This window comes from Cladophialophora immunda (genome assembly GCF_000835495.1).
Source record: "Cladophialophora immunda strain CBS 83496 unplaced genomic scaffold supercont1.8, whole genome shotgun sequence".
Lineage (NCBI taxonomy): Eukaryota > Fungi > Ascomycota > Eurotiomycetes > Chaetothyriales > Herpotrichiellaceae > Cladophialophora > Cladophialophora immunda.
Genome location: NW_015622548.1, coordinates 18,357 through 30,983, shown reverse-complemented (window position 1 = coordinate 30,983; position 12,627 = coordinate 18,357). Strand labels below are relative to the sequence as shown.

The 12,627-nt window shown below is 49.6% G+C and overlaps 3 protein-coding genes across 3 annotated transcripts; 2 read left to right on the top strand and 1 right to left on the bottom strand.

Moving 5' to 3' along the window:
• Nucleotides 1–508: 508 nt before the first annotated feature.
• PV07_12095 (uncharacterized protein) lies at nucleotides 509–2,439 on the top strand (the record flags this gene model as incomplete). Its single annotated transcript, XM_016399588.1, has 4 exons — nucleotides 509–1,378; nucleotides 1,438–1,544; nucleotides 1,588–1,892; nucleotides 1,967–2,439. The coding sequence occupies 4 exons, from the start codon at nucleotides 509–511 to the stop codon at nucleotides 2,437–2,439; spliced, it is 1,755 nt and encodes a 584-aa protein (XP_016242400.1).
• A 1,824-nt stretch (nucleotides 2,440–4,263) lies between these two features.
• On the top strand, nucleotides 4,264–8,160 carry PV07_12094 (uncharacterized protein; the record flags this gene model as incomplete). The annotated part of the gene is made up of 7 exons (XM_016399587.1): nucleotides 4,264–4,628; nucleotides 4,700–5,083; nucleotides 5,142–5,586; nucleotides 5,638–5,769; nucleotides 6,840–7,133; nucleotides 7,190–7,758; nucleotides 7,815–8,160. The coding sequence occupies 7 exons, from the start codon at nucleotides 4,264–4,266 to the stop codon at nucleotides 8,158–8,160; spliced, it is 2,535 nt and encodes an 844-aa protein (XP_016242399.1).
• Nucleotides 8,161–8,634: 474 nt separating this feature from the next.
• Nucleotides 8,635–12,059, bottom strand: PV07_12093 (uncharacterized protein; the record flags this gene model as incomplete). The annotated part of the gene is made up of 1 exon (XM_016399586.1): nucleotides 8,635–12,059. One exon carries the CDS (start codon nucleotides 12,057–12,059, stop codon nucleotides 8,652–8,654), a length of 3,408 nt encoding a protein of 1,135 aa, XP_016242398.1. The 3' UTR covers nucleotides 8,635–8,651.
• Nucleotides 12,060–12,627: the final 568 nt, after the last annotated feature.

The window sequence follows — 12,627 nt, the reverse complement described above, 5'->3', positions numbered from 1 at the left end:
GTCTACCTGCCCTGTTTGTCACAGAACATACAGTCGCCCTGATCACCTACAGAGGCACCTTCAGGCGCGTATGTGACCTGGTGAAACTCTCTGGCTGTTGTCAGAGTAGCACGTCTCGCAGACTCGAAGCTGATGGGATGATATCTTAGATGCTTCCACATTTCCATACCAGTGCTCGAAGTGCGGGAAATGCTTCAAGCGAAGGTGAGGACTGCCATCGCCCCATCTTCAGCAAACGGTTCTCATTGTCGCGTGCCACAGTGACGTCCTGAAACGACACTCCGAAGGCTGTTTCAAAACAGGCACCAAAAGACCAACAGTCCCAAGGCATCGAGCCTGCCGGCGATGTGCCGTCCACAAACGGCGCTGCGACTATGCACAACCTTGCAGAAACTGTATTAAAAACAACGCTCCTTGCGTCTATCGCTTCCTTAATCCTCATGCCGACGTGCAGAACTCTCCCGAGTGTGAAACACGCCTTCCGGAACACGATGGCACGCCAGTGCAAATGTCGCTTGTGGCGTATCCGCCGCTTCCCATATTCGACTTAGATACAGATCCAGCACGATCGTTTCCTTTCCTTCTGGAATTCACGAAGGATCTTTCTCTGCCGCATTCCTTCGAGAATGGAAGAGTGGTAGGATCTTCCCCGTTTGCGTTCCGCGAACCCGGGTTGTGGAACTACGTTGATGTTGATCTCGATAACTTGATGTTTTCTGAGCTTGGCGACTTAACTGCGTCTGAGCAATACGTAGAGCAACCTGTGTCCTTTGACATTGAGCACTACTCTCTGGAAGGGCCTTTACACGAGGGAGAATTTCTCTTTCCTCCATTCGATTCTACCGTCTCCTTGGACGGTGCCCAAACTTGGAAATACGACCCACTAGCGATGAAGGCCTTTGAGATCGTTCAGGCAATTGAAAGATCAGCTCACAGTCCCAAAACCGACTCCCCAAACATATCCGAATGCTCAACTTCGACAGAGATGTCATGCACCAATTTCTTCTCACCTCATCAGCTTCGTAAATTCCTGGATACATACTGGGAAAGATGGTATCCAAATTGGCCAACAATTCACAGACCACTGTTCGACCCTCTACGCACCCCGAGCTTCCTTATTGCAGCAATGGCTATCATGGGCGCATGCCACTCGCAAGAGCCGCAGGAGCGCGCGAACTCGAAGTTTTGGGCAAATGTTGTTGAGAAATTCGTCTTCGAAGAATTAGAACAAATCGAAGCCGAGACGTTTAAGGTCGATCAAAGACACACAATCCAGCTACTTCAAGCGGCTTGCATTATGTGTATCTACCAGCATTGGAACGGCACAAAGGCGAGTAAGAAGAGAATAAGGCGCCAGCGCTTTATGACTCTCGTCAGCGTGAGTATATATGCGAGGAATTGACTTAAAATTAGAAAAGTTTAGCTCAGTTTTGACAGGTTTGTCGTGATGTTGGAATATCTCGCGCTACTCATCGGGACTACCGCTTCATATCGCAAGCTGATTTTGACTGGCGAAGCTTTGTTGAGACGGAAGAGATGATCCGGTAAGGCCTTCATTATATTTTAGTTCTTAACTCACCTTACCAGGACCTTTATCTGGATTTACATGATCGATACTGCTTTTGTGATCTTCAACAACTTCCCACCGCGAATGGTGTTGGGAGAATTAAGGATGGATGTGGCTTCCCCCGAAAGATGCTTCCAAGCCTCTTCTGCGGAGGAGTGCTTCTTGGGTATTCAATGGTGGCTGTGCAAAACGCAGAGGAAACAGGCACAGACCCCTTCGTCGTTGCTAGACTTCATCCGTGCTTTCTGTCGAGATGAGATTGACGCATCGTTCACCGATATTTACGCCCACGAAGCATATATGAACTATTTTGCTGTTACGTCTGGTAAGCCCTTGCAATAATTTTCTAAATCCGGACAAGGCTCTAGGTCTTTGCCTTGCTGACTTAGTCTGATCCAGCGTTGCATGTCCTCATGTTCAACATGGGAAATGGAATCATTGACGACATTAAACAGAGGCTAGGTCCCGTTCGAAGAGGTCTTAAGAACTGGCGAGCAGTGTGGAATCGCCGTCTAGCTATCGACCGGTCAAATAAAGGCACAATTGCTTCGTTTGACATTTCTATTGAGCCCGAAACAGAAGCATGTGGCAGTCAGGACGAGCTCAATATCGTGACAAGAACGGACCACGAGCTTTGCCACAGCGAAGATTGGCGTAGACCTGGGTTCTGGCGCCACGCCTCCGAGTACTGGTTGCTTTGTCGAGTTTTCTTGGAACGAATGGAATCTACTCAAAAGGGCCTGGAGGCAGCCGAGAATCTTTCGGGTCAGGGCAGCGCCAGATCTCGTGTTGAGAGTAAGATCCTGGCCCGGTACGATGAGACGGATATGGAGGAGCTGCACAGATTTCTGCTTATATGTGCCGGCAAATGAATACTATGTCGGGTGTTTGCTTCTAGCATCAAATTGTCGGCTATTATCATGTCAAGACTGTGAGGTATGTCCGAATTTTCTAGTGCTCACCCCCGGGCTCTGGTGATAGTCGTCCAGTTCCTGAGGTGCCGGCTGTTCACGGTTATCAATGACACCTTGGAAGTCACGCAATTTATCAGATATAACCTACGAATCCTGGTGTTCTTGCTGCAGAATAGGAAGGAACCTTTGCTGTCGCGTCGTGCTTCTGTCATTCTGTGTTGTAGTGAGCGCCGGATTCATCAATTTGTGTACTATAACTCCGATCGACCATAACAGGCCATTAGATTGCCTCTTCCTCGAGGTTTGATTTCCATGCCACGTGGGAGAAGAGATTGAGATCAAGACACCCCGGGTTCTCTTCCTTCCTGGTAGACGGAAAATGATCATCAGGGCCGGATCTGGCTAGCTCCAAGCCTCCAACGGAGTATGCAACCTCCACAACTCCGCCCCCAGCTTTCCGCAAGCTTTTCCGCGTGACCGGAGTTGTTCACCAGTTGAAACACAAGAGTCAAGCGGTGCAAAAGGGAGAGGTATTCGATAGCCTACCAAAAAACTAGTCATCAATCAATCAAGTCATGAACAAAGCCTTTTCTTGCTGCTATTGTATGTCTCTTCGATTGCTTCTTTTCAATATTGGTTACTAATTTTCTGGGAAATGAACGCCGACTTTGCGGATCGTGAGCTCGACTTGGATAAGCCGTCTAGCATCTATCCTCATGGTGACGTTCTCAATGTACGTTATGCGATTGCAGGGTTGGCGAAGATCTTAGCTAGATCAGTACGGGTAGGACCTTCTCGGACACTTATACCAAAGAATTCAGTCGGAGGGAAGTATATTTCCTACGCCCTCAATAAGACGGTTTCGTATAATACCAACTCCCGAATGATCAGACATTGGTACACATGACGACTCGATCAACACGAAGCAATTTACTTCCCTCAATCTATTGACGTACCAGGGAGAGATACCTCGTTGTTGTGCTGTCTGTGAGAGAAGCAACAAGCAGATATGATACAGAGATTACTAAATTAAACGGGGCTAAATAGCCGGAGCTACTGTCTAGCAAACATTTCGTGGCGCTGCTGAGCTGTGTGAGAACTAGGTGCCAGATTACGCTCGCAATAGCAGGACGAAGCTAAAGCGAGAGATAGTGAGAGATAGGGGAACCCGGAGCAGTAGAATTGGTACTGGAATGGATGTTAGAGAGCATCTTTTCGAGAAGTATTGGCAATAGATGAAAATCTAGCAGGTAAATGGTTTTCAATTTGATCCCCTCAAGGTCGTACCTGAGCTTTGTCGTTATCTACTTGACGATATTGGGCTTGTTCAAGGCACAATTACTAGTACGAGAGAGGCTTCATCTGCCCAGCTAGCACTAGGTCCAACTCAAATGAAGCCAAGAGTGCGGAATTGTGGGGGAAGTAATGGCCGTTCAAGTTTCAACCGCTTGGAGGCTCTCATTTTGTTAGATTATACCGGCCCTGGTATTTAAGGATTGTTGGTACACCCTACTTACTCGAGGAGAAATAACCCTCCTTTTGTTGACACCGTTTGATGCTTCAACTCTCCTGAACATTCTTTTCTTCGTGATGTTGGTCGACACCAGCATTACCAACTGGGCCTGGCACAGTATTTCGTACATCTTTCCCACCATTGTCGCCGTTTATTGGCTATTGTGGGTTGCATATGCTCGACTCTTCCACCCTCTCAGTAGCGTCCCAGGCCCCTGGTTAGCTTCTGTCAGCAGGTGCTGGATTCTTATTTACACCTGGCGCGGAGATATGGACTTTACACAGCGGCGGCTTCATCAAAAGTATGGAACTCTGGTCAGAATCGCTCCGAACGAATGCTCCTGCTCAGAGCCGGAGGCCATCAAAAAACTGTATCGCACGCAGAGCCCGCTGGCGAAGACTGATTTCTACTCGGTATGGGGGAATCAATCTTTCTCAAAATATCCCGATCATTTCAGTGTCACGGATGAGAAACTTCATGCGAAGAGGAGGCGAATCGTGAACCATATATATAGCCTCTCGAATGTGCTACGGTCTGAGGAGTACATTGACGTGTGTTCAAGACAGTTCTTGAAACAATTGGATGGCTTTGCGAAGTCCGGCAGATCGGTTGACCTGGGAGAATGGCTCCAATGGTAAGTAGTCTGACCCTAGAAGCTTTTCTGTTTTGATTAATTCTAAAGTCTTCTAATGTCTCTTTTTTCAGGTATGCTTTCGACGTCATTGGTGAACTCTATTTCGGACGGATGTTCGGATTTATGGAGAAGGCCTCCGACTACGGAAAATACATTGCCTCTCTCGACACCCTGATGCCAGTGATCTGCTTGAGTGGCATTGCTCCAGCGTACACTCGGCCACTTATCCTCGCCTCGTCGGTGTTTAGTTCCAATGTGAGGAAAGCTCTGAAAGCTATCGACCACATCGCAGCAGCAGCAAGACAGTGCGTTGCTAAGAGACTCGAAGGCATTTCGTCCGGTAACCCTAGCCTCCGGCGAGATATCCTTCATCAACTGTTGGAAATTTCTCAAAATAAGGCTAAGGAAGTTGATTTTGGTGTGCACGAAGTCGAGTATGAAGCATACGTGGCCTTGTAAGGAGTTTTACACCATTAGGACTCGCTACCTTTGCTGACATTTTTCCAATCAAAGGTTTGCCGGCTCTGATACCACAGCCATTGCTATGCGTGCCATCTTCTACTTCCTGTTCAAATCCCCACAAGCCTATCAGAAGCTTCAAGCTGAACTGGACGATGCAGTAGCCAACGGCAAGATCAGTTCGCCGGTCAAGTATGCTGAGGCCATTGAGTTGCCTTTCCTCTGCGCGTGCATCAAAGAGGGGATGAGACTACATCCGAGTGTCGGACTAACCATGCCCCGCCTTGTACCGCGAGGAGGCTTAGATCTAGGTGGTTACCATATCCCAGAAGGCTATAGGGTCGGTATGAACGCGGCCGTGGTTCAGCGTGACCCCCTCATCTTTGGAAAAAATCCCGAGGAGTTCATTCCCGACCGGTGGCTTGAGGGCGACGGCAAAAATATGGACCGGTATATGCTGAATTTCGGAGCCGGAACAAGGACTTGTATTGGAAAGAATGTATGAATTTGCCTCCACATGTCTCAGCTGCTTTCTGACGATTGCCGATAGATCTCGCTCAGTGAAATACACAAACTGATTCCCTCGGTTCTACGGCAATTTGAACTCGAGCTTGTTGACTGTGAGAGTGAGTGGAGGACAGCTGATTTCTGGTTCAATAAGCAGACTGGGGTTTATGTGAAGGTAAAGACGCACTTGAAAGAGTGACCTTGTTCGTCAAGAAGCGACGTTTGTGTCATACTCCGCGGTCCTCGACTTCTCCTCTACCTGGGATTTCACGTAGTCAAGATAATATAGAATCACTGTTGGATAAACCCTCCATTGACTACGCGATCCACACCTCTATGTCTTGCCAGCAGCGAATAAGCAAGGTTCAGAAGGATATCAAATACGGAAAATCAACACAGGGGCCAGTCAGCGACACGGCTCAAGACACTCAATCATCATATAGTTCTTGATCTCATATACGGAACACTTGTACGATATTCATGCTCGGCACACAAAGCGGCCTGGGTGCAATTGACCCCAGTTCCTGATGCGGGCTCGTCCCTTTGCCTCTGGGCATTACGTAGAAAAGGTTGGAGGCTATTTTCTCTTTCCCAGGCGACATGCTTGCATGAAAAATGTGGTGACGACATGGTTATGGCAATAGGCTTGATTCAATTGGAAGGGCGACGAAACGGAGTAGGATTTTGGGAACTTAATAAGCAATCAAAGGGTCCCGAGGCTGAATGTTGGAGTTGAGATCTTGTGGGGTTACCGTACCCGCGGCAAACGCAATTGAATCTCCAAATAACGAGGCAAAAGAAGGAGGACTACAGCAATAAGGTCTCTCATTTTGTAAGTTTTTTGAGGATGTTCATGGTCCGAGGATTTCTTTCACCTCGGAATTTCGGTCCAGTGCTTGGGGAGCGTAGCATGCGGGGTTGGAAATTGCTTTTAGTCGATCTGAAGAAATATTTTCCGCTTCATAGACTTCGTCGCAAAGCCAGGAACTGGCGGTGAATGACGACAAGGTTGAATTTTATAGGGTATTAGACCCCGATCAGAACTTGAATCCCTTGTACGGCTGGCTCGTGCCGTCAAGGGCGGGGAAAAGCGAGCAAGAAACCTAGGTTAAGCCTGGATCTTGAGCGGCCTTGAGAGTATATATTGCTCTCCAAGAACACTTGGAGGATTGGGTTCTGATATAGATATCATCAAGCATTGGAGCTTGTTCATTTGCCAAGTTAAAGTGCTTACGTCGGCCCAAGATGCATCTCGCCGTCCTGCTTCAATGCTTAGCTGCGGGTGTAGCCACCTCATTGACACTGAATGGCACCCTCTCTGTTCCCATAAACTATACCCACTTGATAACCCCAAACTATACCAGTAACGCGTCAACTTACTTCATCAACACGAAAACTGATAACAACAAGCTGGAGAATCTCCTACAGGAAGCCCAGAATGCGACCTTCATCTCCTATAGCTCGGAATTCACAGATATGCTTGGACCGAACCCTGAGGCAGTACTGATCGAAGAGAGAAATGACTCATTTGCTTTTGAGGTTAGTTGAAACTCCTTGATACCATGTAAAGGGTAGATTCTGACCACAGAGCGCAGGGGGCAACATATGACTGGAGAGGCAATCAGGTCTGGTTCACAAGTAGTATTCTTGATGACAAGCCAACCACGATTTACCGCATGAATCTAACCGACAACACCGTTCATCAAGTGAAAACAAATCTTGTCAACCCCAATGGAGCATACTACTTTGAAGGTTACGTCTACTTGGTCTATTTTGGCAATGTATCTGTCCAACCAGGCGTCGCACGGGTCAATGCTGTTACCTACGAGACTGAAATCCTCGCCAACTCATGGTTTGGTCTTCCCTTCAACGGGCCTGATGACATTACCGTCGTACCGAGTAATCATGACGGAAACGGTCTCGCCACGACCCAAATCTACTTCACCGACAACCTTTATGGCGGGCTTGTTGATCGACCAGATTCAGACTACCAACTACCCAGTGCCATATGGCGATATACGCCATCTACTGGTGCTCTTGTTGCTGTTATACCTCGCTCTGACATTGTTGGAAGCAATGGTGTCCAGATCAATGCAAATGGGACAAAACTTTACGTTGGCGAGTATGATTCCTTGCCTGCTGGTCAACTGGATATCGGTAGCGAGTAAGTATACATCGCCGGATCTTTTCTGCGATATGGAATACTAATTTATGCCATAGTAATATGCCTGGGTCGATGGCAATCTTCGAATACGATCTCGATAGCCGAGGATTTCCCATCAATAGACGTATGTTCGGGTTGGCGAGAACGTACGCAGACGGCCTCAAGGTGGATGACTACGGCCGTGTGTGGACTGGTGAAGGCGAGGGAATTGTGGTGAGAAACGGCCAAGGAGAAGTGATCGGGCTCTTCAACCATCACATGTTGATGAGTCAAAAGATGCAAGGTACCAGTGTCGCCCAGGTAGCTCTGGCAGGCAATTCGGCAATCATTCTTGCATCGACAAGGCTGTGGAGGATTGACCTAGCTCAGACCATTGCGAGCCCTGGTGCGTTCGGAAATTGATCCAACAATCAAAAACAAGAATGTTTATGAGGTATATTTACGCAGTCTTCACTGATAAATATCTACATAATCACGGTGGCTCGCCCTACGATAGCCGTTGGCAATCTATCACAACCCATCAGTCATCAACACAACCTAACTGTGAGCTTTACATGACGGAAAGCTGGGGTTATTGTCACACACCCGTACCTTGACCCCCCCTGATGTACTGAAATGACTATGCTCCGCTCCAGAATCCTTAAGAGAGCCCCAAAAGAAAAAAGAGGTGTATATCTCCAAAACCATGGTATGTCCCAATTACCATATTGCGCCCTGCTGCAGGACTCAAAGGATGACAAAGGATTAAGTTGTTCATACGGTTTATCTACTTATGTGCTCCCTGATCCCGCAGTCTGTCTAGTTGGTGTAGATCTACTAGGTACTAAATTTACTGGACGGCTCTACATATCCATCACACCAAACTTTCAACTTCACCGATGAACTTTGTTTTCTCATATCTTTGCACGTCTTTTTGCCCTAACATACCTTGGGACTCTCTCCGGTAACACCTCAATCATCTGCTCCAGCCATTTCCTCGTCGTAGCTGGATCAATTACGCTGTCGATTTCAGCCGCCATAGCCATGTTGAGGGCCTTCCCTTCGCTATACATGACGTCGATCATTTCCTGCTCCTTTTCCTGCCTCTTTTCGAGATCGCTGATAGCTTCTAGCTCTTTCCTGTACGCCAGTCTCACAGCACCCTCGATCCCCATGCCCCCAAACACGGCACTTGGCCATGCCACGCACATGCTATTCCTCAAGCTTCCACCACCGAGCATCGCTTGTGCGCCTAGTCCGAAACCGTTTCGCAGTACGACTCCTAGGACACGACCGCCGAGAACGGCAAATTCCTGGGAGTTGCCGAACCAGTCACCGAAGCAGCGGTAGGTGCTTCCGGCGCCTTGAGCTTCAATCGAGCGCTCGAAGTCTGGGCCGACCATGAATCCAGGGGTATCGCAGAGGCTGAGGAGATGCATGCCACCGAGGCGGATGAGCAGACGGAGAAGGCGGTTGACTTTTGCTCCGGATGTGACATCGATAGCGCCGCCTAATGGAGATGAGGAGTTGGAAGCAATGATTGCGACTGAGTGGCCGTTGATGCGGCCAAACCCTGTAAGCACAGAGAGACCCCACTCGGGACAGAGTTCGATGAAGCTGTCGTCGTCTAGCAGAAGGTTGATCACACGACGAACATCGTAAGCTCGGCGGCGAGATGAGAGTGGCGGCACCGCGGTGCGCAGGCGAAGAGGATCCGATGTGTAAGGACTCTCCGCTGGTGGGAGCTGCGGATGTGTGAACAGAGCAACAATCTTGCGGACAAGCGGCGCAGCTTCGACCTCAGTGTCCACGAGGACATCAATGCCACCCGAGCGCATATGGACATCGACGGGGCCAATATGTTCATGCTCGAATCGGCCTAAGCCACCTCCCTCTATCATTGCTTGGCCGCCCATCCCGATCGTGGTGGACTTCCGCAGCGGCGCATCCTTTGAACCGCCTCGTGTAGCTATGACAATGTCACATGTTCCCAAGAATGCAGCGTTGCCCGCAAAGCAGTATCCATTCACTACTGCAACAGAAGGTATCCCTCTTGCCTTGATCTCGCCCATCAGAGCGAATGATGGCGTCTTTAGGCCCGCCATGCCCAAGTGATCGGTGTCGCCTGGCCTTCCACCGCCCCCTTCGGCGTACAGCACCAGTGGCGCAGGATGATCTATGATCGACTGGAAGATGCGGTCTAATTTCTGATGATGGAAATGTCCTTGCGTGCCGGCAAGCACGAGGTAGTCGCCGATGACAACTGCGACCGGATGAGAGTCCATTTTCGCCCATCCCACGATGATCCCATCTCCGCTTGTTCGAGCGATGAGATGGGACAGGGGGTACCTTTTCCTCTGTGCCGCAACCACGAGGTCTCCATATTCAACGAATGAATCTTTGTCTATGAGTAAGTCGAGATTTTCCCGGCCCGTGAGGTATCCGTTTGTATGGCGCTTGGCCACGTCCTCTTCGCGACCAGCGTACCGTAGGAAAGCCTTACGTTCGTTGAGCTCTGTCAGCTCCGGTCGCAGATTTTCTGGGTTCTCAGCCTCGGCTAGGTCGTGGGTATTGGTAGATGAACCGTCACCATCGGAATTGATGAAAAGAAGAGCATCGCCAGCATTTACTTGCTGTCCTTGCGTGACGACCACTTTCGCCACAACACCGTTGTAGTCGCTCCGGACAGAATGTTCCATCTTCATCGCCGCAAGAACGACCAATTCTTGGCCAGCAGTGATCCTGTCGCCTTCACTCACTTTGAGGGAAAGTACAACCCCCGTGAGATGTGCGAGCAGCTCTTCAGAGCCTGCAGGTCGCTCAACTTTAGCCGCATCCTCCACCAGTGTGGTACTGTCGTCGGAAATGCAATCACCCCTAGCCCGCAACGCGTCCTCGAACTGCTGCGTGGCGCTGTACAGCGCCTCAAAGTTCTCCTGAATGGTCAAAATATTGCTCTTGCCTTCTTGCACCGTTTGGATGTCCAGCAAAGCCATCAGGAACGCCTGATTCGTTCTGCATCCAACGATCTTTGTCTCGTCGATGGCCAAGCGAGCCAGCCGCAGTGCAGACTCATACGAAGATGAGGTGACAATGAGTTTTGCCAAAAGGCTGTCGAACAAAGGACTCACAGCATACCGCCGGCCTCCTTCAAGAGCTGTTTCGACTCGCACGCCTGCCCCTGTGGGGAAATGTCCCTGTCGAATAGTCCCCGCTTCAGGTTGCGTGGTGCCATCTTGCCTGAAGCTTTCGGTGTTGATGCGTAGCTGTATGGACGTAAGTCGAGGAGGCGGGGGTTCCCGCGCGATTTTCAGGTCTGCCAATGTTCGTCCCAAGGCAACCTGGAGCTGTAAGTCCACTAAATCGACGCCATTGATCTGCTCGGTGATGGTATGCTCGACTTGTATCCTCGGATTCGCCTCCATAAAATAATAGTCTCCGGTTGCTGTATCGACAAGAAACTCGATTGTGGCAAGACTTCGAAGCTTCACCATTGTTCCTAATTTCACCGCAGCGTCGATGATGGCTCGCCTGAGCCGTGGCGTAGTGGAATGCGAAGGCGCAATCTCCACGACTTTCTGGTTTCTGCGCTGAAGCGAGCATTCTCTTTCCCAGAAATGGCAAACTCCTCCAGTGCCGTCTCCAAGTAGCTGGACTTCAATGTGTTTAGCACCGTGTAGATATCGCTCCGCAAACAAGCTTCCATTGCCGAAGGATGCAAGTGCCTCTCGCTGACACGCTTCGTAAGCCAAGCGAATGGCTTGCTCGTCCGTATTATCATCAATGATGCGGATGCCGCGCCCTCCGCCGCCAGCTGCGGCCTTCAGAATGATTTTGCTGGCTGGGCCCAGTCTCTTTCCAAACGCCAATACATCCGAGATGGAAGAACCGGTATCAAGAACGGTCTTCGTGCCATCTAGCACTGGTATACCTGCATCTGCTGCCAATGACCTCGCGGTCATCTTGTTCCCAAGGTGCGCCAACTGCTCGCTCGACGGTCCAATGAAGGTAATGCAATTATCCTCGCATAGTCTCACAAACCCAGCGTCTTCGGACAAGAAACCATAGCCCGGTGCGATGCCCCAGCATCCTTCTTTCTTCGCAATGTTGACAATATTTGCTGCGTCTAGATATGCGCCGGGACCTTCGCCTTTGAGCGCGACTGATGAGGTTGCAAGACGCACATGGGTCGCATCCTTCTCAGAGGGAGTGAATAGAGCTACTGTGTGGATGCTTGAGTAAAGTGAGTATGTCCTGATGAGGCGGCATGCTATCTCGGATCGATTGGCTATGAGAATCTTGATGGGTTGAGAGGAAGACATCCTGGAAGCAACCCACCCAGCGGTCATCTACTAATGGAGAGCGATGGCCGTCGCATGTCATGCACATTAATGATCTTTGCCTTGTTTTCAGGTGTCGACAGAATCTATGAAAAGTGGACCTCCCAAATTTGCTGCCCCGCGCCAGCGCCTCGGCTCATTTCGGCAGTGTCGGCATCAGCACAGGAGCGGGAGGAGTAGGAGGTCCCCTGATGCGAGTCTGAACTATTCCAGTGGTCCTTCGGTGTTGAAAATATCCTTTGCAATTCTCGGTCACTCTTACTGACAAAGACCCTCTTCCAGAAACAGCGACTATGATATATAGTTCTCTTGAAGTAGGGTAGTGTAGAGCATTTAGCCTGCTCCTCTCCAGCCCATATTTTACCGCAGCATAGGGGGTCGCGGCCACAACAGAACTAACGAGAGTCACCAGCGTCGGATCTCCAAACTGAAAGAGAACGTCAGTGTCTTATTACTTCACTATGCCTCGCTCATAAAGTAGTAAGATTCCCTCGCCTTCTTCCTCAAGTCACCCGCGACATCGCTTTCAGGTTTGAGGTAAAGGGTTTCG